The following is a 24,207-nucleotide window of genomic DNA, read 5'->3' as shown; positions in this document are numbered from 1 at the left end:
AATTTGTTTGCTAATAGCTGAAATAAGTGATAGTGTGTGTGTGTGTAATATTCAGAATAACCTCAGAAGCGATTTCTGGAATGATTGAAAATAAATGACTTCCTTATGTAGGTACTTTTCCTATTTGATCCTTTACATGTACCTACCTATATATGTATGCGTACTTCATATATTCTCCCTTAACACTCACCTGTGTACTTCCTTATTAACCTACCTGAGCTTCTGAATCCAATTAATATAAGTAGGTACATTCACACATGTTTTTCAACCATAACATAACTGTTGGATGTGCCCACAAACTTTTTGAGGGATAGATTCGCCTCTGCTTATTATTTACTCCAATATTTATTTTCCGGGCTAAAGTTATAAGCAAGGTACCACGCTAATTACGTAAAAAATAACGAAGATCTAAGAAAAACAAAATAATAAAGTTAAAAAAAATAAGCTCCCACGCTTCTGAGTTGCCAGTCTTGTAATTTCCATAAATAATATTCTGTTAAAACGATAGGTACCTACTGATATTCTCGTTAGTCGTCAAACCATATCAATGTTTGAAATAACCGTTTCCATAGCAACGCCATTTGTGTACAAGACGAAGCGAGTGACCGTGTTACTAAAATGCTTAAAAATTAAATTAATTTTATATAATTCACGTTGAAGTTATAGTTGTAAATAAATTCATATTTTTATAAGAAGATTTTTGATGAAGCCAGTGAGATTTCTTCTGGAATTTGAAATTATGTCAAGGTGAGAAATAATTGGTTGATATCATTTATTCATGATGTTTTGCGTTCCACCACGTGAAAGTTTCGCACTGTCATCGATTCTCTGTGACTTACTCATAAGGCTTATTTAGGTCAGTTTTTCATGCTTTTCTTTCGGTAACAACTACTTACGTAGTTCCTACGGCAGCAACGAATCCAACGTGTTAGTAAAAAAATCGTCGGATTATTTGGGGTTTTTAGTGCTCTAAATTGAAAAAAGTCTGACCTCAATTTGCTCCAAATTAAAACTGGTTAAATTTGAAAAATGAAGAAGATACCCAGATGGTATTTATCGATCAAAGGCTACTTTTTATCCAGCTGCGCTGGTTTGAGGCTGATACCTCTGGCGGAAGCTAGTAACTACCTACATACAGACGAATAGAGTGTACTACGCCGAATCGAATAACAAATAATCGAATATCAATTGATCGACCACTATAAATCGAAATTCTAAATACTCGAACATTCATAATATCGAATGGTTATTAAATCGAACATTCAATACATCGCGCAGTCAATACATCGAGTGTTCAAAATATCGAATGTTTGTTTGATCGAGCGTTAAATGCATCGCATATACATCCTATCGAAAAATCTGTATTTTTTATGAATACAAGAAAAACTCAAAATTTTATAATAAAACACATTTTAATATAGTTTTTATTATTATTTAATATTTTTTCAATCGCATTATCATCCCTTTTGCCTCTTCTTTGTAAAGTAGGTCTTCCCAATCCCGCGTTTGCCTTTTCAATTCATACAAAAAATTAAAATGTACCTTTAAAAGATAAGAATTAAAGATTAAAATGTGATTTATTATAAAATTTTGAGTTATTCTTGTATTCATAAAAAATACAGATTTTTCGATAGGATGAATATGCGATGCATTTAACGCTCGATCAAACGAACATTCGATATTTTGAACACTCGATGTATTGACTGCGCGATGTATTGAATGTTCGATTTAATATTAACCATTCGATATTATGAATGTTCGAGTATTTAGAATTTCGATTTATAGTGGTCGATCAATTGATATTCGATTATTTGTTATTCGATTCGGCGTAGTACACCCAGACGAATACCCCGTTTTTATCAAAGTCTGTTAAAGAAGCATGGTTCTTTGACCATAACGTGATTTAACTTACTTTTTCTTAAGGTTTTCTTTCGTTTTTAAGATAATTAGTGCCTACCTAAAAGGCGGAAAAGTTTAGTTCTTAATTAATTAGGAAGAAGGAAGGTGAGCTTTGTAATCGAATGGAAATGTTTTCTTATTGATCGTTATTTGTTAAGGACTTAAGTAATTGTACCCATGTACAGTCGGCGTCAAGTAAATTGTATTTGTGAACTTAGCCATTTGACTGTTTATTATATTAGTATAGATCGGTATAGATTTAGATTTCTATCGTGTACATCACATCGTAATGGACTAGGTACCTACCCATTAGTTTATGAATAATGAGTTTCTGACGTACCGTAGTCTGTCATCATCCACCTACGTTTTCTATTTACCCTATGCCCTATATAATTAGCTAATAGGTAGGTACTTCCCCTAAGTGCCTAGTTTTATTTTTTTTCAGATTTTCCTTTTTTATCCTCAAACATACTAGTTGTCCCTCGCGGTTCCACTCGCGTCCCGTGGGAACTACTTCTCGTAGGTATCTGAAGAATGTAGTCGTATTTTGAGAACATATAAAATGTCTGTCTACCTTATTTTTCTTATAACACCAATCTTTAAAATTCCAGCTAAGCAAAAATGCAGACTACAGTAAAGAAACCTAGCGAGTCAAAAGTAAAAAGAGAAAAGGTAACAAAAGACGACGCTACAAAAGTACCTCAAGATGATAAACTTAAGAAGACTTCATACACCATTTCAACACCAAGGAACTTTGTGCAGAAATCAACTACCGCAGACATTTATGGGCAAAAGAAAAAAAGTGTTACACAGACTGCGAAAACGCCTAGAAAGTCTACTGGTTCATATACGGCCAGTAATGTTTCTCCAATGAAGGATTTACTCAAATCTTCACCTTCTTCTACTACACAAAGCGCTCGGAGCGAATCCAAGATGGCGACGCCTAAAACAACGTCATCCAGGTATTCGACACCAAGAAGTAAAGATTTTGGAGTCGCAGTCAATTCGCCAATTGTGAAACGAAAATTGAATATGGATTTGAGAAGTGAAGGCAGTTTTGTGAAAGATTTGACCAAAGATAAAAAGGAGAGGGAGAGGAGTTTCATCAAAGACGTTCCTAAAGATAGGAAGGAAAAAGAAAGGAGTTTTATTAAAGATACTCCTAAAAGTAGAAAGGATAAAGAAGGTAGTTTTATCAAAGATACTCCTAAAAGTAAAAAGGAAAAAGAAGGTAGTTTTATTATAGATACTCCCAAAGGTAGAAAAGAGAGGGAGCGGAGTTTTATAAAAGAAAAAGAAGTAGTCAAAGAAAAGAAAGATAAAGATACTTCAAAAGGATCAGGTGAAAGGCAACGCACTAAAACGAGGACCTTAGATGAGAGTGAAGTTAAAATGTTGAATTCTAACGCGGCCAATAATTCTGAGATGCTTAATCTGGCACATAAGTTAAGCGCAAAGCCTAAAGCGTTTTACATTGACTTGGATGATGAAAAACCAAGTCATAGTAAAAAGGTAAGGGTTGTATTTTTATTAAGCCTTCCTGCTATTTATTAGCATTAGCACACTACAGAAATTCACTTATTCGTCGATTTGAATCTAGGCAAAGTTCTATATTATGAGATCATCTGCTCAGCCTTTTTCCCACTATATTATTGTCGGTTTCCAGTCTTTTACATGGAGCGACTGTCTATCTGACCCTCTTAACTCATTTACCTAGCATCCTTCGGTAGGACTAGTTTTCAGACAGCTGGGAACGACTTATTTACCGTGCTTTCCGAAAAATGGAGGATCTCATCATGATAATATGTTTACCCACCCATGGACCTTATGATCGATCAACCCGTGTGGCCGTTACTTAGCCACGAATATTTTTATAAATATAACTTGAAAAAGCTACGTTAATACTTTTCAATACTCTAACTTTGAATAATGTTTACCTTTTCTTCAGACACCACCAAACAAGGTTTCCAGTGATGAAGACATAAGTTACGAAGATGATTTCGAGAGCTACGAGTCAGATTTCGACTCGTATCACAGTTCCACACATAGTGAACAAAATGCCAGTGATGAGAGAGATGAACAAGGGAGTGATGATGATGATGATGATGATGATGATAGTGAAAGCGAAGCCGTAGAGACATCGAAAGAAGTGAAGGATGATGAAAATATGTTGGATTCAGGTGAGGATAACAATAAGTTAGAATTTTAAGCATCAATAAGGTAGAGAAATCAGTGCAGTTTGATTCTTAATTGAGAAAATTGCTTTGTATAATGAATTCGACCACGTATATATTTTTTCTTGCATATAAAATTAAAACATAAAATTGCAGGGAGCTTCGATCTTCGAGACCGTTCAGCCAACAAATCAAAACCAGCAGTCTTAGACTTTATCCTGGAGACAGCAGAAGTCGGAGAGAAGCCGAGCTCGTTGACCGACGAGGGTTTCCAAGAGATGAGCAGCTCGAGCGCTGTGTCCAGCATCAGGACTGTTCATACTGATGTGCTTGATAGGTAAGGGAGTCTTAAAGTCGAATAGGGCTAAGGAGTGGTCGCAAAAGTCTAGCTAATAGATGGATGGACGATCTGGCCAAGGTTGCCGGGAAGCAATGGAAGCGGGTTACTGAAGATAGAGCAAAGTGGTGAACCTTGGGGGAGGCCTTTCTTTAGCAGTGGACACGACGATGCAAAGGGCTTGTGATGACCATATTAGGGTTAGGACTGGTAGACACTTTTTTCTGCTCTGCCCACAGTAGGAGAAGGGAAAAGTCATTTGATAGAATGGAATAAATTTATGTGCTCTTGTAATGTTTATAAATAAAGATTCTTATGGTTTTCTTAAGATTATTAAAATAACGGGCTAGTTACACAGTCTTTTTAAATAAAAGTTGGTATGGTACCAATTTTACTGCTCATCTTGGTTGTTAGTGTCTTCACGACAGTCAAACAGCTACTAATATCATGTTACTTGTCTTCTTTCAGACCACTTTTCATCGATTTCACAAAATCAAAAGAAACACGCCGAAAGAAAAGGATAGGGGACAGATTAAGACAACGGGCCAAAGATTTACTCAGCATTATAACGTTACATGAAATGTCGTACAGTTTGTTCGAAATGAAACCTATTTCGTACGACCTTTATATGGCAACATTCGGCCGGTCGAACTATACTCAAGTCGCTGTTCAGACTTTTGAAGATGGAATCTCAGAAGAGATTCAAACGGATGAGGTTGAATGCGAACACAAATGGACCCAACATCCAGTGGAATTCACAAAAAATGATATTTGCATAAAACAAAAAGTCGAAACTCGAAAATATAGCAAAAATATGGAAGATTATTTAACTAAATTCACTTTTTTGACGACTCAAAATGTCGATGTCGAGATAAATAATGCGATTAATGTGGATTCAAGTTATAATACAGATCCGTTGAGAATATATTTTGAACAGAAAGATGGCGTCGGGCCCAGTGAAATGTTGCCATATGAAACTTATAAGTCGAAATTAAAAAATAAAGACTACAATACTCATAGACTCGGAAAGTTTTTGAAGAAAATCGAAAGTAGGATAAGTAATGTTTTGAACAGTAATAGTGGCAACACTGAATTATCCGAATTAAATATTTCTAAATACCCTTTTAGTAAAGGGTATGTATCTATTTCTCCTAAGCTTATAAAAACAGAAGAACTATCATTTTTGAATAACACAAAAATATCTCAAATGTATTTTTCTGAAACGAAATCTAATTTAATAATGACAGTTCACAAAAAAGGTCAGAATGCGCAGCTGAAGAAGTGTGTTATTTGTCTATGGGATATTAGTGTTGCCATACGAGAACCTATAAAACTACTCACAGCCATAGATAATGTAGCTCTAGGAAGATTAAAAGGAAGTACAGATGGATATTTCGTCGCTGCGTTGGAAGATGGGTAAATACATTATTTATTTTCTAATAAAATAATAATTTGATAAGTAAATAATAATTTTGAAACACTTTAATTTCAGTTCGATACATCTCTGGGATTTATCAGAAGAACCAACATGGCGTGACGATGTTGCCAGTGAAGAGAAATCTACCAAAATAGAAGAAATAAATGAAGAAGATCTCACAGATTTCGAAAGACACCGGGAGTGGAATAAAAGGAATGTTAACGTTGGTTTTGATGAGGTAGGTTACTAAAAAGTTTGTGTCAAAATCATAATGTTTAAGTTCTCTACAAACAAATTGTCTCGTCGAGATCTGTATGAATAAATTTGCAAGGAGTCAAAATATGGCTTTTGAAATGCTCTTGCAGAAATCATTTGTCTGCCTTGAGTTCTGTGAACTTTATAGTTCTTCCCATGAACCATGGTCTCCTAATACATCGGTTATCCTTTATCTATATACAAACTTCCGCCCGCAGCTTCGCGCGCGTAGAGTTCGGTTATATCGTGTTTCCAAGAGAATTCTTCAAAAGTCCGGGATAAAAACTATCTTATGTTATTTCTCAAGGTCAACTCTATCTCTGTACCAAATTTTATTAAAATCAGTTAAGTGGTTTAGACGAGAAAGCGTAACAGACAGACAGACAGAGTTACTTTCGCATTTATAATTTTAGTAGGGATAACTATCCTGACTATTTAACGACTTCCCAAAGAGGAGGACATTCTCAATCCTCATATCGCATGTTATTTTCAGCACAGCATACCATGCGCCCTACAATCATGCGCATTCACAAACAGCGCTTACAATATGTGCGGCAGTGACGTCACAGGCCGTGTCGTCGGCTTGGAGCTGGCTGGTGACGCACATGCGATACTCACACAAGAAGGAGGACGTAGAATTGTCGGACAGGTAAGTTTGTATTAATTGAAGACCAGCTTGCACCGAGGGAACTACTTCCCGCAAAAAATAATAAACGCTCAATCCTTCACTGTGTGAGAGGAGGCCTGTGCCCAGCAGTGGGACGATAAAAAAGGCTGATGATAATGTATTCATAAGCTATAATAAAAAAATCCTTTATAATACCTAGTGCCATTAGTTTTATGAAAAGTTTTTCATTACCCGCTAAAGTCAGAGAAGAACTATTTAATTTGTCTTAAATAAAATATTCAAAATAATGTTTCTGCATTCTGGTAAACATAAGTGCGACAAATAATATTTAGTACTTTTTCATTTTGACAAGTGGTAGGTATTTTTTTCTAATTCCAGGTGGTAACACTGCAAAGTATAGGAGTCCTAACAATATGGTCGATAGTCCAGCAAAAATCCAAAACAGTGCCACCAGACATCGGCAAAGCCTACTGGTCCAAAATGAAACTTGAGAAAAATCAGTCAATCTCCTTACTAGACCACATAGATCTACCCTTAAAAGACCCACAAAATGACGAAATAAAAATAAACTTTAATTTAAACGCAGCAAAAAGAAGAATATTAAATAGAAAACAAGAAAAGTCAATATTAAAAAAAGAATTTTCCCGCCCAAAATCCGCCATTAGTTTTGATTTTGACATTGACAGTGACAGGCCAACCAGTGCTGCCAGTGCTAAAATCAAACGAGTGTTGTCAGTCGAAAAAAATGTTGCTGAAAATTGGGAGAGTGGTGTTGTTTGTGGTGGCTTGAAAGTTATGAATTGGAAAGATCGAGATAATTATTTGATTGCGAAGAACTGTGGAGAGGTTTTGTGTTGCAAGAGGATTCTTGGTGCGGTTAGAGTGAACAAGTTTTGTGTTGCAAGTAAGTATATGTTGTAGACTAAATACTAGGTACTACAAGGTTTACAGCCAGTTTCTTTATCAAAAGTAAAAGCCGAAGTAATGTCATAAAGTAAAAGTAACGGTCAAATTCGTTTTTTCAAAGCTAAAGTAACAGCAAAACTAATAGATAAAACGAATTTGACTGTTACTTTTACTTTATGACATTACTTTGGTTTTTACTTTGGATTTTACTTTTGATGGAGAAATTGGCTGTTCGCCAAAAAATGGTAGGAAAAATGTCAAGATCTTATTAGCCCGTCGCAATTTAAATCTGTAAATAACAAAAATGTTAAGACTAATCGAGTTATGAGTCGCTCATTGGAGAAGAATTACTTTCAGCAGTGGATGCCAATTACCAATAGCCCAATAACTCTATCTTTTAGTCAAATCTCATGACAACCCTTTTACTTTTTTGCTTGCTCGCAATAACGTAGAAACATTAGAATTTTTAACCGACTTCCAAGAAGGTAGGACGTGGTTTACCTTTAACTATAAGCTAAATATTTACCATTATAATACTTCTTTCACAGCCGATGCATCAACAGTGACATGTATTGAAGTATCTCCGCATAGACTGCCGTATTTCCTAGCAGCTACTGATGCTGGCACCATCAGTGTGTGCTCACTGGTAGAGAACAGGGTTCTACTGACGCTGGATTGTAGGTGAGTGTTGCCATACTTGTGTATTCAACAGCCGACGCATCATCAGTGACATGTCAAGTGTCTCCGCATAGACTGCCGTATTTCCTAGCTGCTACTGATGTTGGGACTATCAGTGTGTGCTCACTGGTGGAGAACAGGGTTCTACTGATAACCAGTCTTGACTAGGGGCATTGGGTTGCCCGGGTAACTGGGTTGAGATGGTCCAATAGGCAGTCGTTCCACATAAAATACTAGTACTCAGCTACAGCCAGTGAGACTGGGTGCCGACTCCAATATAGTTGGGAAAAGGCTAGCCAGATGGTGATGATGATATTTATTTTACAGGAATATCCAGCCGAAGGAGGTAGAGAAATACCAGTCAGATCATAAAGGAAGATACATCAGCAGTGTGTCTACTAAAGCGCACGGAGATACAGGCTCCAGGGTAAGTTAATCAAATTAAATGTTTACTTTAATCGTTTTTAATCTTACTGGCATCTGAATTCAGAAAACGTTTCATTAATCTAAGACTATCTTATCCCTAAGAGTTATTTCTGCTGTGCTAGGGATGGAACTTAGGGAAAGACGGGGTAAAAGTCAACTAGTGACTGTTATTTTTTAGTCTTATTCAACGCTCGTAGCTGAACATAGGCGTCCCTTGTTTCTCATAAGGACCAGATGGAAGAGTCCTGTGTCCAGCAAGTGCCTAGTTTTATACGTTGCACCTTTGATCTAATAAACGCACAGCGCGATTAGTGTGCACGGTTCGGTTCCTTGGGCCGAAATCGTTTTATGAGTTTCCAACAATTTTTACATAGCATAAGAGCGCCTACATATCGGTCCTGTTTATAATCTCTCTCCGGTCGTGTCGGATTGTCGTCCCATCGCGCTATGAGAGTGAGTGAGGAATAGTGAGTGCACCTGTGCCCAAGCAAATGCTTGTGCGCTGTAATATGACCTGCGCAGCTAGCTGACCTACTTAGAGAATGGCCGCTGTGCCTGAAATTGGGTCTACTCGTCATTATTATAACATTTTATTATTCTTAAAAATAACTGAAATACCCCATAGGAGTTGATGGTGCGTTTCATGACTTGCGGTGGGAGTTCGAACATGGCAATAGGTTTTGGAGACGGAAAACCTAAGAAAATTGCCATTATACCAAGAAATACCCCGCTTAATCCACATGTAATATTTACTATTTAAACTAGATAGACATACTTATTTCCTTGCTAGTTTTGGCCCGTTGTTTTATCTGCTTCCTGAGAGAACTACTTCCTTTACAGGCATTGAAAGTAGCCCAAATGCATTCAGTTGTTTTTGCTTGAAAGAGTAGCAGATATAACATACTTACAAACTTTGCCATATGTATAAATGCAAAATCATAAGATATTATTGGTCTTTTTGTCCGGGATAGCAATTCTCTCGGGAAGCAGCTGAAACTGCTAGTGGGATGCTAGCTTAAAAATTGATAAAATAGCGATAAAAATAATGATTAATATACACTGTATTTCGCGTAAAAACAGTTTCGTTTTAGAAGATATTATATAAGTATGTATACGAGTATGTTATATGTAGTACGTAAATCTTACAATTAGGTATATAATGTAGACTTTTCTAGTAGTCACTCATACAGTATATTATTTACTTAACAACAAAGCAGTATGTGTGTGTGGCAAATGAAATTAAAGTTACAGAAAAATATATTTATAGTTTTAACAATGAATGGAAACTTAATTTTCAACCTTCTTTCCCCCAGCTCTCCGTAACATCCCTCTCCTGGTCCCACATTAACCCGTGCTGTGTGTTCGCGTCGCTACAAGACGACAGCATCGTCGAGTGGGAGCTATCCTTCAGCGACATCTACGCGAAGTGCGCGCACGCGGCCGCCGCAAGGTGCTGTGACGCCGGGGATAGTACACTGGTAAGTTAGTAGTAGTCACTATCCTGGTCGCATAGTATCCCGTGCTGTGTGTTCGCGTCGCTACAAGACGACAGCATCGTCGAGTGGGAGCTATCCTTCAGCGACATCTACGCGAAGTGCGCGCACGCGGCCGCCGCAAGGTGCTGTGACGCCGGGGATAGTACACTGGTAAGTTAGTAGTAGTCACTATCCTGGTCGCATAGTATCCCGTGCTGTGTGTTCGCGTCGCTACAAGACGACAGCATCGTCGAGTGGGAGCTATCCTTCAGCGACATCTACGCGAAGTGCGCGCACGCGGCCGCCGCAAGGTGCTGTGACGCCGGGGATAGTACACTGGTAAGTTAGTAGTAGTCACTATCCTGGTCGCATAGTATCCCGTGCTGTGTGTTCGCGTCGCTACAAGACGACAGCATCGTCGAGTGGGAGCTATCCTTCAGCGACATCTACGCGAAGTGCGCACGCGGCCGCCGCAAGGTGCTGTGACGCCGGGGATAGTACACTGGTAAGTTAGTAGTAGTCACTATCCTGGTCGCATAGTATCCCGTGCTGTGTGTTCGCGTCGCTACAAGACGACAGCATCGTCGAGTGGGAGCTATCCTTCAGCGACATCTACGCGAAGTGCGCGCACGCGGCCGCCGCAAGGTGCTGTGACGCCGGGGATAGTACACTGGTAAGTTAGTAGTAGTCACTATCCTGGTCGCATAGTATCCCGTGCTGTGTGTTCGCGTCGCTACAAGACGACAGCATCGTCGAGTGGGAGCTATCCTTCAGCGACATCTACGCGAAGTGCGCGCACGCGGCCGCCGCAAGGTGCTGTGACGCCGGGGATAGTACACTGGTAAGTTAGTAGTAGTCACTATCCTGGTCGCATAGTATCCCGTGCTGTGTGTTCGCGTCGCTACAAGACGACAGCATCGTCGAGTGGGAGCTATCCTTCAGCGACATCTACGCGAAGTGCGCGCACGCGGCCGCCGCAAGGTGCTGTGACGCCGGGGATAGTACACTGGTAAGTTAGTAGTAGTCACTATCCTGGTCGCATAGTATCCCGTGCTGTGTGTTCGCGTCGCTACAAGACGACAGCATCGTCGAGTGGGAGCTATCCTTCAGCGACATCTACGCGAAGTGCGCACGCGGCCGCCGCAAGGTGCTGTGACGCCGGGGATAGTACACTGGTAAGTTAGTAGTAGTCACTATCCTGGTCGCATAGTATCCCGTGCTGTGTGTTCGCGTCGCTACAAGACGACAGCATCGTCGAGTGGGAGCTATCCTTCAGCGACATCTACGCGAAGTGCGCGCACGCGGCCGCCGCAAGGTGCTGTGACGCCGGGGATAGTACACTGGTAAGTTAGTAGTAGTCACTATCCTGGTCGCATAGTATCCCGTGCTGTGTGTTCGCGTCGCTACAAGACGACAGCATCGTCGAGTGGGAGCTATCCTTCAGCGACATCTACGCGAAGTGCGCGCACGCGGCCGCCGCAAGGTGCTGTGACGCCGGGGATAGTACACTGGTAAGTTAGTAGTAGTCACTATCCTGGTCGCATAGTATCCCGTGCTGTGTGTTCGCGTCGGTTGTTAATAATTAATATCTTTGGCAGTCGTTACGGGTAGTCAGAAGCCAGTAAGTCTGACACCTGTCTTACCAAGAGGTATTGGGTTGCCTGGAAAACTGGGTTGAAGAGGTCAGATAGGCGGTCGCTTCTTGTAAAACGCTGGTACCCAGCTGCATCTGGTTAGACAGAAACCTACAGATTACATTAACGATTGAAATTGGCCCTCAGACCCAAATTCACCGAGAACGTATAAACGTCCTATTCTCTTAAAACAACTGAATTGATATTAAACTGTTGTTTTAAGAAAACTCACGTTTATTGTCAGTGAACTGGTTCCTCATTTTAATTTATCTTTCTTTTTCCCAGGCCCTGTTAACTCCAGAAGGTGAGGTGCAAGTCCACAAACTGACAAACGAGCATCGAACCAAGGAGTTTCTGTTCCTTTTCGAGAAGTACCTCGCACTTTTGTAAATATTAGTAGGTACCTATATGTTCTCGCCAAGCTTTATGTCGTTATAGAACATAGGAAAGTCGCTGCGCTGAAATATTTTTTCACAAGGGAGGTTTTCAGTTTGACCTGTACGTATGTTTCTACTCAATTATCTGTCGTTCAGATGGACTAATTTTAATGTGGTTTTCAGTAGAGTATTTGAAAGATATGTTAACCGACTAAACCAACTAGAGATTTTCAAAAGGCACTGAAAAGTAAGTTCGGAAGTTAGGTACGGACCGCCAAAGAGGTTGGCGAGAACTTATTATGTAAATGTTTTTTTTTTCATATTGTTGTTAAGTAATACACAATGATCTCTTAGTTTAGTAAACAGTTTAGATGAATTAATGTTGTTTCATTTTTATCGCCTTTTCAAAACTAAAAAAATTATCTTGACTTGGAGATGTACAGTAGACTGCACATCAGTGGTAACTGTCATGCACCTTAACTCAATTGTAATAAGTACGATTTTTCTATAAAACTATTACTACTGACCTGCAGTTGACTGTACCTAGTACATAAATGGGTGATATTGAAGATAAAAACCGAAAACACTTATTTACTGATATTTATATTAAATCTTTCCTTTCATTGCTCACTTAAAATATTTACACATACGACATATAAAAATTTGTACATTTGCTCTCCTTGTATGTCATAAAAAAATATGTACTATAAACCCTGCAGGTCTGGTAACATTTAAAAAATATTTGTACAAAATTCACATCATCACAAAAAAAACCTAATTCTTCTTCTTCTTATTCGCACTCTGCTTCTTGCCACTAAATCTTCTGATGCAAGCAGTGACAGCGAGCTTGACGAGCCACGCGAGCGCCGCGAGCACGCCGAGCACTGCGAGCACGAAGTCGAGCATCCAGCGCTCGTGCCAACTGTATTGTAGTGCTAGTGAGCGTAGGTGGTATGCTCCTGTGAAGAATAAGGGATATTTTAGACGGTGGATAATTTCATCTAAAGTTGCAGAAAGATCTATTAAAATTAAAGCTTCTTTAAATCATGCACTCACTTTTTATCTTGTTGACAAAGAAAGAGTCAGTAATAGATTAAAAGAAGCTTTAATTTGTGGTTTAATTAATGGATATTTATGTAACTGACGGTAAGTTTTATGTAAGCTTGAGGGCATGGTCTGCTTAATAGACCACACAAATGTTGTTCTTTTCTTATCACTTTAGCAAACAGTATCAAACGCTTGCAAACATTTCTAAATTGTTCGCGAAACTAGACATTTCTGTTCGTCGTCAACACATGTCATGTGGCAGCAGTGGTCTCACAAGATATATAAGAAGTGGATACATAAGAATTTTTTTGTCCGCGAACAGCTGTTTTAAATGAAAATTGGTGCCCAGATAGTCCAGGGCCTGAGAAAGGTCATAGGCAACTGTTTACTCGGGAATCACCTAGTTCCTTTGGGAAGCGGGTGACACCAGTAGCTTAACCCACTATATAGCTTTTCATTAATAAAAGACTTTAAAGAATAGTATCTGAGCTGCAGTTACGGTTAATCCTTACCTTTAGTTTCAATAGCAAGTTCTACGTAGAAAGAGATCAGTTTTGACGGAGAGATGGGACGTGCGCGGAATAGCTTCGATAAGTGTTTCACTTTCTTGGTGTAGCTGGAAATGGAAACAACAGAATTTTTATACCCAACTAGGTATGTTAGGCAAAATAATAAATATTGTGAAGAAATATTTCGGAGTAAGTATACATTTTTAGTATCTTGTCTTATTAGTAGTAGTAGAGTATCTTAAAACTCATGTTTTCAAGAATACTTTGCTATCTTAATAGCAAGCTTGTCTTCTACTTAATGTCCTTACTTGCTAATGAGGGTTTCGTAAAATGGCGTCCACGAGGTGGCAGCACCGAGTCGTCAGGTCCAGATAACTGTCAAAGTGCTTATCTTTACTATGAATAGTGAACGATTTTAGTGTTTTTTTTATTTTATAATTAAAGCACTGCATTATTGTTTTACTATTGCGGTTGAGTAAATAAAAAAAACTAAATCATATTGTGTTAAAAAAAATTTCAACAAGCTTTTCCTTAGTACCAGTGACTTTTGCACCCTCTCTCTTAGCTCAATTTTTAGTTCGGAAACCTTATTCTGACCGTAGTCCATAATAAAATCAATAACACTTCCAATATAACAGAATTTGAATAAACAATAAGTTCGGCACCTACAATTCCATACTATTTGACAGCTGTTTGGACCAGACGCATACGTGGCGCCACCCGGTGGCAGAAAAAATTTCAAAAACCCTCATTGGATTGCGTGTTTCAAGCCAAGTCAGAACTTTTGTTAACATGGAGCCAGATTATTAAAAGCTATTACTGGTAAAGAGACTAAGGGCTGTTTTTTCAATCCTCAGTTAACTTCTATCTGAGGAATAAATATGGCGGGTTGACATATTTTCCATACAAAAGCTGTCAAATCGTCAAATTGAAAAAAATCTGCCCTGGGTCAATCTCCACTGAAAGAGCAGCGGCCGGCAGCGGCCGTAAATGCAAGTGATTGAGAGCGAGCGCGGCGGGCCGCGCGGCGCCGCGCTCTTACATTGTCCGTGCTCTTACGGCCGCTGCCGGCCGCTGCTCTTTCAGTGGGAATTGACCCTAAGGTAAAATACGCGTGGTTCTTGCTTGTACTAGTCAGCTGAAAATACATGATAACAGACTTTGACAGCCATGCTCACACATTATTTTCCAATAAAAACTGGCGGTACCCAAAAAAGCTTTCAATAATACTCACGAATCATTGCTAAGCATCTCATTCAAGGCCACCTCAAGTTCCGGAGCCATATTCTCATGGTAGTTCACTCTGACCGCATAACCAGAGCGCTGTGCTCTCTCCGCGTTCCCTGGCTGGTCTCCGAACACCGGTACAGCTAGGAGTGGGACTCCGGCGTGGATGGCTTCTAGTGTGCTGAGGAGGCCTCCGTGGGTGATGAAGAGGCGGAGGTTTTTGTGTGCTGAAAGGTGAATAAATAACTTATTTTAATATATCCTAGATAATAATGCTGACGAGTTTCTTTGCTTGTTTGAACGCGCCTATTTGAGGAACCACTGGTCCGATTTGAAAATGCTTTCAGCATTAGGAAGCCCATTTATCAAGTCGATGGAGGCTATATGTATATGTTTACTCGGATGCGAGAAGAAGTTTCTATGGAAAGCGGGTGAAAGGGCTGGCGAATGCTAGAGACTTTATAATAATGACAGATTGGAGAAGAGAACACGATATCAAACTACGACAAACCTAGTCATAACTCTGAATAAATCCTCAACTATTGATTTCTGCAAATAAATTATAATCTTAAGTTGGGTTTGTCTTCCAGTCTCACCGAATGCAGATGAGTAATTACTAGCTAATACATCATCATCTTCCTGCCCCGTTCCCAAGTAATTTGGGGTCGGCGCAACATGTCTAATAATACATAGAAGATAATATAACAATCTTTTCTACATCTTCCAAATACATTACCTAATATACTAGTCTGCGGCATCCAAGGCCTCATATGCAGATTAGGAGGCAAGTTATCCAGAGGCTCCTCGAACTTCCACAGCACGGTGTAAGGGAGCTTCGAGAATATCTTGATGAGCGCGTCTCGAGTGTGGGGCTTCATGGCTGTGGACCGCACTATGGAGCCCATGCTGAAGTAGATCACGCCTTGTGGGGAGTTGTCCATTAGATCTTGTAAGTCCTGAAAAATAGATTTTAACCTTATTTTTCACACTAACAAATGTGAACAGACACAGCTGGATTTTTTTAATTGGAAGAATGAAGTCTTATGAAAGTTGGTAGTTTTACTCGTATGTAGCTTATACATCAGATTAACATGTAGACTACTTCCTAGCTGTGCATGGGAAAAAGTTACTTCTGGAACAAGGTGAAACCGCGGTGGCAACAGCTGGTAAATTAATAAGTTTGAAGGGTGATTATACGGGATATTATACGGGAGTCATGTAATTAGTCGGTCAAAGGACCACTTTATGATAATTGAAATTACATCGTTTACGAATGAAATTCAGGCATTGAAGATGCATGATAATAAACCTTGTAATGAGGATGGTAATCAATACACCAATAACTAAACTTACTTTAGGAAGTGGAGCAGGATTCTCATCAATATGATAGCCAGCTATATTCACCACATTCGGAGGCAGGCTGTACGCCGTGCCGATGGACTCGTGGGAGTTCACCAGGAGTATAGACACGTTGTGCTTGGCTTCGAGGAATGGGGGGAGGGGGACGCCACGGGCGGCCGCTATGGGAGCGTACATTGATTCGTAGAGGGCTGCTTGACGGGGAATGTCGAACCTGGAAAGAATTTAGAGCCTCTCAATTTAAATTACAACTCGAAGCTTCTATTTCTTATTACATGTGTTGCTACGACAGGAAATACTGCATAGTTCTTATTATGATAGGTGCCTTGAACTAAAACAACAAAGGTTACTCGCGGGAGGACCTTATGAGCGCATCGGACCGTGCTCTCGCTGTGTCGGCATATTGAGCTGACAAAGCGTAGTCTCACATGTCATCGACACGAAAGAAGAAGAAGAACAAAGGTTACTGGATTAATCTCAAACAAGCAGACAAACTACTGAAACATTAGTGTAAATCGACTCAAACGTAGGTGGGACGACTGTTCCTCGCTTATGTAGCCTATGTCCTTCCTCAGGCTTTTGACTATTTGAGTACCAATTGCACCAAACATTTAAATCGTTCCTGAAGTTTTCGCGTGAAAGCCCGACAGACAGCAACTTTCGCATTTACATAATTAACTAAGGATTTTTGTAACAAAAGAACTGTAAGAAAACTCTCCCACTTACCAGCTATCAACAGTCATAAGCATATAGATGAGGCCATTCAACCACCTCCTCTGCCAAGTCATGGGTACCTCTCCATCGGCGATGATCATCGGCGTGGTCGGTATAGACCTCACCACGTCAACTATGCTCTCCAGGTAAGGGTGGACCCCTACGGAGCTGAGTAGGATCCAGGGAACTTGTTGGATGGCTGCGTATCTGGAATTTGATGGGAGAAAGGTTTTTGAATCCTACTTTTTAAATTTATATGGATATTTGTTTTATTTACTTAACCATTCATGTACACAGTAAGCATATCACAGAAGAAGAAATAATATAAAATAGCACAAAGGTACTGCTTATTTCTAATGAATCTCTTCCAGTTTTACCTGTTTTAGGCAAAAACAGCTGGATGCATTTTGATCTAAGTAGTGTTAGTAGGAATTAAGATGGATTCAATTGCTTTTTTATCAAAAGTTAAGCTCTGCCATCCAACGTGGCAAAGCTGCAGCCTCTTGGGTACGCTCCCTCGGGCAGCGATGAGGAGTTTTTCGATGCTTTAAATATATAAAACTAGCTTTTGCCCACAACTTCGTTCGCGTGGAATAGTGACTACCAGCAGATTTTTGATTTGACCAATAGATGGCGCTATATGTCCGGAATAATTTTTTTTTTTTTTGTAATAAAACTATCCTATGTCCTTTCTCAAGTTTCAAACTATGTCTGTACCAAATTTCACACAAATCGGTTCAGTAGTTTAGGCGTGAAGAAAAGACAGACAGACAGACAGACAGAGTTACTTTCGCATTTATAATATTAGAATAAAACTATCCTATGTCCTTTCTCAAGTTTCAAACTATGTCTGTACCAAATTTCACACAAATCGGTTCAGTAGTTTAGGCGTGAAGAAAAGACAGACAGACAGACAGACAGAGTTACTTTCGCATTTATAATATTAGTTTGGATTTATTTATCGGTAAAAAGTTAGATAATAAGTGTATGACGGCGCCACCGTCGATGTGTCAACCGTCGATCTGTCAACGGTGGACCTTATATAAAGCGGCGCGCGCGCACGACTCGGGTCATTCGTTCGCCGACCGTTGCCGAGTGCACACCTCCCACAAATTCGTGATAAATAATTGTAGTGACTAATACTGTGTTAATTGGAATAAACCAAGTGATTGTGTGAGAATCCCTTTGTTTTATTTAACGATGTCGGATCCTGACGCCGACATGTATATATTGACTATAATATGAATAAACCATAGGTATACAATATTTTTTTATTTATTTATTTGATTCGGTATTTTTATCCACATGGACATATCAACCCCATCGAACCATATACAAATAAAACAAAAACAATTGTTAAATGTTTTTGGTCTCCAAAACTTGCAGTAAATATCCTTACCCAGCATCAAAGTCATTGACAGTCCAAGTAGTGATGACTGCATCGAATTGCTCTTCCACTACCACCTTCCGAAGAGCTGGGGTTTCCGAAGCAGTTCTAGCGATGGCGGTCGTGAAGTTTCTTACGACAGATATGCTGTGGTTGTCTGTATCCGTCACGTCAACGCCTGACGAGAAAAACAGATATTAAAAGGATTTTTGGGATACTCACAAAAAATTTTAAAAGTGTGTTAAGACACATTTTTCACTGATTATGATGTCCTCCTAGTCGATTGTCGGCCATGGCCTCTATTTTCATGTAAGGAGATTAGCCAACTGCGCTACACTATTCCTTCACATTCATAGCGCGATGGGACCGCAATCCGACACGACCGGAGAGAGATCAGGCGCAGGACCGACATTTACGCGCTCTCCGATGCACGGGTGTATCAATCACCAACGTCGAGGCTACGGTCTGCTTTGTGAAAGTTTCTAAAACCCACACACCTTATACATATGTATAAATGTTTCCATTTATATTTAATGAAATGCTCACCTTCAACAATTGCTCTAGTAGCAGTGAGATCTATGATCCTCAAGTTTTTTGGTACATTCTTCTTTTCGTACGGGGTCGCCCAAGTCACCTAGAAACAAAAATATTATTAAATTAACTTTGTCACCTGCCTCTCGGAGGAACTATTTGCCCCAGTATGTCTCATTTACTTTTGTGAGATAAATCTGTTATTTTTGCATGTGTTTCGGAAAGCATGTTAAATTGGTAGTACATTAGCAACTACTCAGCTGGATCCTGAGAGACTGGAAGCCGATTCCAGCGTATTTCAAAATTTTCTTTACAAAATAATACCAGCGAAGAGCTCAAATTATTTTAAATGGACAAATAATCGATAGGATTTTATATTACAGTACAAATATTTTACTAATCTGCAGTTGGGAAAAGGCTAGGCAGATGATGAAAATTCACAAACCTCATGGCCAGCCTTCAGCAACGCATCGACAACTCCTTTGGACAGGTGGTCATGACTCTTGGAGGCTGCTGGGAAGATGCACAGGATCTTGTAAGCCAAGCTGTTTGAGAGGCACAGCAGGAGTAGTACCAGTGTGATCTTCATGATTGAGAGGTCACCATGCAGGTACAACCTGGAAAAAAATGTTCTAACTTTATTTTGAGTTACTACCACCCGCGTCCTGAAGGAACTACTTACCGCACCTAGATAAAATATAGCCTATGTGACTCAGGTATAATGTAGCTTACTATCAGTGAAAAATTGTACAAATCAGATGAGTAGTACGGTAGACACATACGGTAACTGTCATGCACCTTAACTCAATAGTAATAAGTACGATTTTTCTATAAAACTGTTACCACTGACCTGAAGTTGACTGTACCTTGAGCTTCAATAATTTAAAATTAATAATTTAAAACGTCAATCCTCCATCACTTCCTAACAATGTTTTACTACTACGAAGTGGCGGAAAAAACTGCCTAGAAATACATGTTATTCTAAACCGGTTTGAGCAATCTTAAACCATTAATTTTATGTTATTATGCTTTGGTATAGTCGAACTTTGATCCGCTCGCTACGTAAGTAAGAAACCTTTGGACCAACTAAATTGCTCAATATTACGAGTAGGCGGCGAATGAATCAGGCATCATTATGCTTAAGTGTCTAAACACACTATGCCGAACGTACGCGACCGAAGTTCCGCGGCTGATTTTACGTTCCAACGTAATCGCCTGATATGACACACCATAAGTGTCGAACTTACGCGGCAGAAGTTCAGTTGCGCAATTTTGTGTGTATATTCTGTGTTCGACTTCGGTCACGTATAATGTGTGTTCTACAGAATACGTTGCCGCCGAATTTCCGCTGAACTTACGCCCGACTGAAGTTCGGCTGTAATCTAAAACCCAACGTAATTTCGGCATAATGTGTCGCCAGTAATTCAAATAGCATTGCAGGCGGAATCATGCCGAACTTCCGTCGCGTATTCTCGGCATAGTGTGTTTAGACACTAAAAGGAGGCTCCGATCATAAACTAATGTAAACATTTTCATACTGAATAAAACATTTTGTATTTTGAAACAATGTAGGTCCACCTTTTAGATAACCCTGAAATGATGGACTCGTGTTTACCTTTTCTTTCATAAACAAATAACAACGAGGATAAAACATTTTTGAACTTTGTGTTACGTTACTTTTGAGTTCAATTTTTACATTTAATAAACGTGATGCCGAAAATCGATCTCAGTGGCGTGCACTTGGAGAGGCCTATGTCCAGCAGTGGACTGCTATTAGGCTGATGATGTGATGTGTGATGTGAAACGTGATGTTAATTCCCGCTCAACGTAAATGCTTCAACTGGTAACGGGTAATTCAAATATAAATAAAAAATTATGTTTTTTTGATGTTTTACCTAAGTTAACATTCGATATGAGATTCGTGATTATATTGATTGCGGAAATAATATACATAGGTACCTCAAAGCATTTTTTGATGTCCTTAACTCCGAAAGTTTTAATAACGAATTTTATTTGAATTGTTAAAACTACTCTATTTTGAATTTCCCACTACCAGTTGAAGCATTCACTTTAACGCCTTATATTTAAGTGAATTTTTAAAGATGTGTTAAATTGCAATTTTGCTAATCTAAAACAGGGACTAATCAAAATCAGTATATTTTAACAGTGTCATCTTGCCTACAATGACACCTGTTGCATGACATGCATTTATATTGCGCCATATTTCTTTATTTTCAGGCAATATTTGTGTAATATTGCACAACTGAATTAATGCTTTAGACTCTGATAATTAATGGGCAGAGGCACATGACAATTTTTAAATCGTGTGACAGACGTGAGCGAGTGGCCACGAGCATTTGTCGAGACCTAATGGCATCCAAGTCGATTGTTAGCCACGGCGGCTGTTCAAGGAGATCAGCCAGCTGCACAATACATATAATAGTGCACAAGCATTTGCTTGGACACAGGTGCACTCACTATTCCTTCACTCTCATGGCGCGATGGTACGGCAATCCGACACCACAGGAGAGAGATCAGGCACGAGTGTATCAATCAGCAATTTCCAGGCTTGGGGTGTTTTGTGAAAGTTTCTATATAACCCACAAATGGTTTCGGCCCTACCCGGGAATGGAATAAGAGAACTCATGCACAGCAGTCGCGTTTTGCGTAAACTAGAACAATGGTGAGATCTTTATAATTTTAATTCCGGGACACACTCTTAAGTTGTCATCGTCACATGTATGAAAGACTCAACTGCTGGACTGCTGTCTCCCTCAAGCTGAGGGGATATGCCCATACTGACGGCGTTGGGCGTACGTATTGGTGAGCGCAGTGTGGGATAGTTTTTAGCTTCGGAGATGCTGCTGCAGTGCCCGTATCAATGTATTTAATTTGTATCTTACTAGGAATATCGGTTTGGCAAAATAGCAGTGGTTACTGAAATAGTATATTAGTTCGCGGGCCAATTTTCATTATTGAAGTTAGCCATTTAAGTAACTCCTTCGACTATCATTGAAAATTTTTTCGCCCTTCATTTTTCACTTGTTAAGTAATTTATGGGCATATCTATACATTCACGCAATAAAACATATTTTCTTTATATCCATAAGCATTTGCTCGTGCAGATCTTGTGAAGATTTGACTTTTGAAAAAAAAAATGCATATAACAGTCAAATAAAATACATACTCAACTTCAAAAATACCCATGTTGCTGGCCAAACAACATTAAAACAAAAACAACCATTAGATAATTATGAAAAAAAAAATTAAAAAGAAAATTCTAATGGCATCCTCAAAATTTTTGAGCAATAACGGCTAGTCATATTTAAGGGTGTTGACAGTTCGAAACCAACCTTCTTGGAGCGATGTGGCTCTATATCCGTCGAAAGACGAAAACGAACACGTTACACGTTAAAACTTTCAGTGGAAATTGCTCATGAGGTTTCAAGTGTCATATTTATAAAGGAAAATCCGTTAGTATGCAAACACTGTGAACCAGTTTCTTCCCCTAGCAACAAGAATTGTCAAGGATATAATACTATTTACAATAGAGGGTCAAAGTTCAAAAGATAATTACCGGATACATTAATGAGAATTGAACCTCGTTCGAGGCATAATCTAACAAAAACGGTCAGATAATCAGATTATAGAAGGCATTTAATAAATAAAACAAGATAATAATGAAACAATGAATTGTAGATAAAACAATTGAAGTGTGTCGAATTAGGTACTTCGGATAACTGATCCATCCGTTGTCTTCGATTGGATATTGAATTTTGACATAAGCTTCATATGAATTATGTCAGTATTAATCTAAAATCCAAAAACAATGGATCGGTTATTGCAATCCGTACTTAACGCACTGTTGTCGCCATGTGGAATGTCGACACGGCTGTTATTGTGCCGATTGTCGTTACGCCGTGTTTCGGTCACGAAAAACTATAGGTCCCGGCTGTCACATTGAACATCTTTGACAGTCGTTATGGGTAGTCAGAAACCAGTAAGTGTGACACCCAGTCTTGTCTAGTGGTATTGGGTTGCCCGGGTAACTGGGTTGAGGAGGTCAGATAGACAGTTGCTTCATGTAAAACACTGCGGTATGGGCTTCATGCATATATTTTTAAATGTTTTTTTTGAATGTGTAATTTAATATTTAAAGTCATGAAAAATATGTTGTTAGATAAATAAAGACAAGTAATGAACAATAATTAATACAGGTGTTTTGATAAAGAGCAAATCTGATGACACAATAAATATTTTTGATGTTTCATGATGATTTTCAAAGTAAGTGAAATAAGACAATTTTAGATACTCAAACCATTTAAGTGAGTTTTCATTTTTTATCACTTAAAATAAATAGCTTCCGCTAGCGCATCCCGACGGAACTACTTCGTGCACCCGGTTAAAAAGTAAACGGTGAAGGATTTTTTTCAATTCGGACAAGTAGTTCAAGGAAGCAAAGGAGCTCCTTAATTTTATGTGTTCCCCAAAGTTCAAAGTTCAAGTCACGTCCTAGGATAAAAATATCCTGCAACCGGGTAAAAAGTAGCCTATTCCCATTAGAAATAGCTTTAGAGTCTGTGTATGCGTAGTTTTGACGCGAAAACGCGACTCACAAAGTTATTTTCGCAATTATAATATAAGTAGGATACCTTTATATTATTATCAAAAAATTATTTAATTAGGAACCTAATACCCATAGAGCAAACTGGTACATTAAATTGATTTTGTAGAAAAAAATGTGACAAGCTTCATTCAAGGCGTCAATTCACAATTTCAATTTAAAAAAAGCTTATACATGAAATTAAGATGTTATAAATTCGATGTAAAACAATGAAAAATACTCACTTTAATTCACAAAATTGCTACACTTGTATATAAACCACTATATTAAGGAAAAAACACTACAAAACTAAACTTCGCGTTTAATTATTGCAAAATTATTTTATTTTTCCGTCATAGCGTATCACAGCACAGTTTGTATATTAACTGGCCTGTTATAAAATAAATGTTATTCTAAAAACAAGCGGCGATTTTTATTACTTATATATGTATGTTAAATAATCTGATAAACGCATTTAGGTTTTACACTATATCTCTCTTAGTCTATGATTCAGAAATGCGTGACTGTTATCACCATGAGATAGGTACAATGGACGCATTTGTTATTATGCCTTATCATTCATTTAATTTAATACAATGATAAAAAAGATAAATAAATTGTCCA

At 38.8% G+C, this 24,207-nt stretch overlaps 2 protein-coding genes across 3 annotated transcripts; one reads left to right on the top strand and one right to left on the bottom strand.

Moving 5' to 3' along the window:
- Window positions 1-581: 581 nt before the first annotated feature.
- LOC110380815 (uncharacterized) lies at window positions 582-12,329 on the top strand. The gene is made up of 16 exons (XM_064042833.1): window positions 582-747; window positions 2,511-3,411; window positions 3,848-4,079; window positions 4,230-4,410; window positions 4,879-5,826; window positions 5,903-6,065; window positions 6,576-6,731; window positions 7,089-7,614; window positions 8,165-8,297; window positions 8,622-8,721; window positions 9,346-9,462; window positions 10,034-10,198; window positions 10,570-10,700; window positions 11,072-11,204; window positions 11,554-11,706; window positions 12,115-12,329. Exons 2-16 carry the CDS (start codon window positions 2,521-2,523, stop codon window positions 12,217-12,219), a joined length of 4,134 nt encoding a protein of 1,377 aa, XP_063898903.1. The 5' UTR covers window positions 582-747; window positions 2,511-2,520; the 3' UTR covers window positions 12,220-12,329.
- Window positions 12,330-12,972: 643 nt separating this feature from the next.
- On the bottom strand, window positions 12,973-24,002 carry LOC110380822 (UDP-glucosyltransferase 2). Of its 2 annotated transcripts, none has more exons than XM_064043000.1 (10): window positions 23,829-24,002; window positions 19,426-19,597; window positions 18,996-19,083; window positions 18,462-18,627; window positions 17,075-17,269; window positions 16,343-16,562; window positions 15,726-15,945; window positions 14,997-15,216; window positions 13,766-13,869; window positions 12,973-13,165 (listed from the first exon to the last, which is right to left on the bottom strand). In XM_064043000.1, the coding sequence occupies exons 2-10, from the start codon at window positions 19,567-19,569 to the stop codon at window positions 12,981-12,983; spliced, it is 1,542 nt and encodes a 513-aa protein (XP_063899070.1). In that variant the 5' UTR covers window positions 19,570-19,597; window positions 23,829-24,002; the 3' UTR covers window positions 12,973-12,980. The 2 variants fall into 2 exon arrangements, with proteins under 2 accessions (XP_063899070.1, XP_063899069.1); XM_064042999.1 differs by lacking the exon at window positions 23,829-24,002 and adding an exon at window positions 19,831-19,955.
- Between the last annotated feature and the right edge of the window lie 205 nt (window positions 24,003-24,207).

This window comes from Helicoverpa armigera, chromosome 30 (assembly GCF_030705265.1).
Source record: "Helicoverpa armigera isolate CAAS_96S chromosome 30, ASM3070526v1, whole genome shotgun sequence".
In the NCBI taxonomy this organism is placed as follows: Eukaryota; Metazoa; Arthropoda; class Insecta; order Lepidoptera; family Noctuidae; genus Helicoverpa; species Helicoverpa armigera.
The sequence above is the reverse complement of the archived record's forward strand: the minus strand, read 5'-3'. Positions and strand labels throughout refer to the sequence as shown.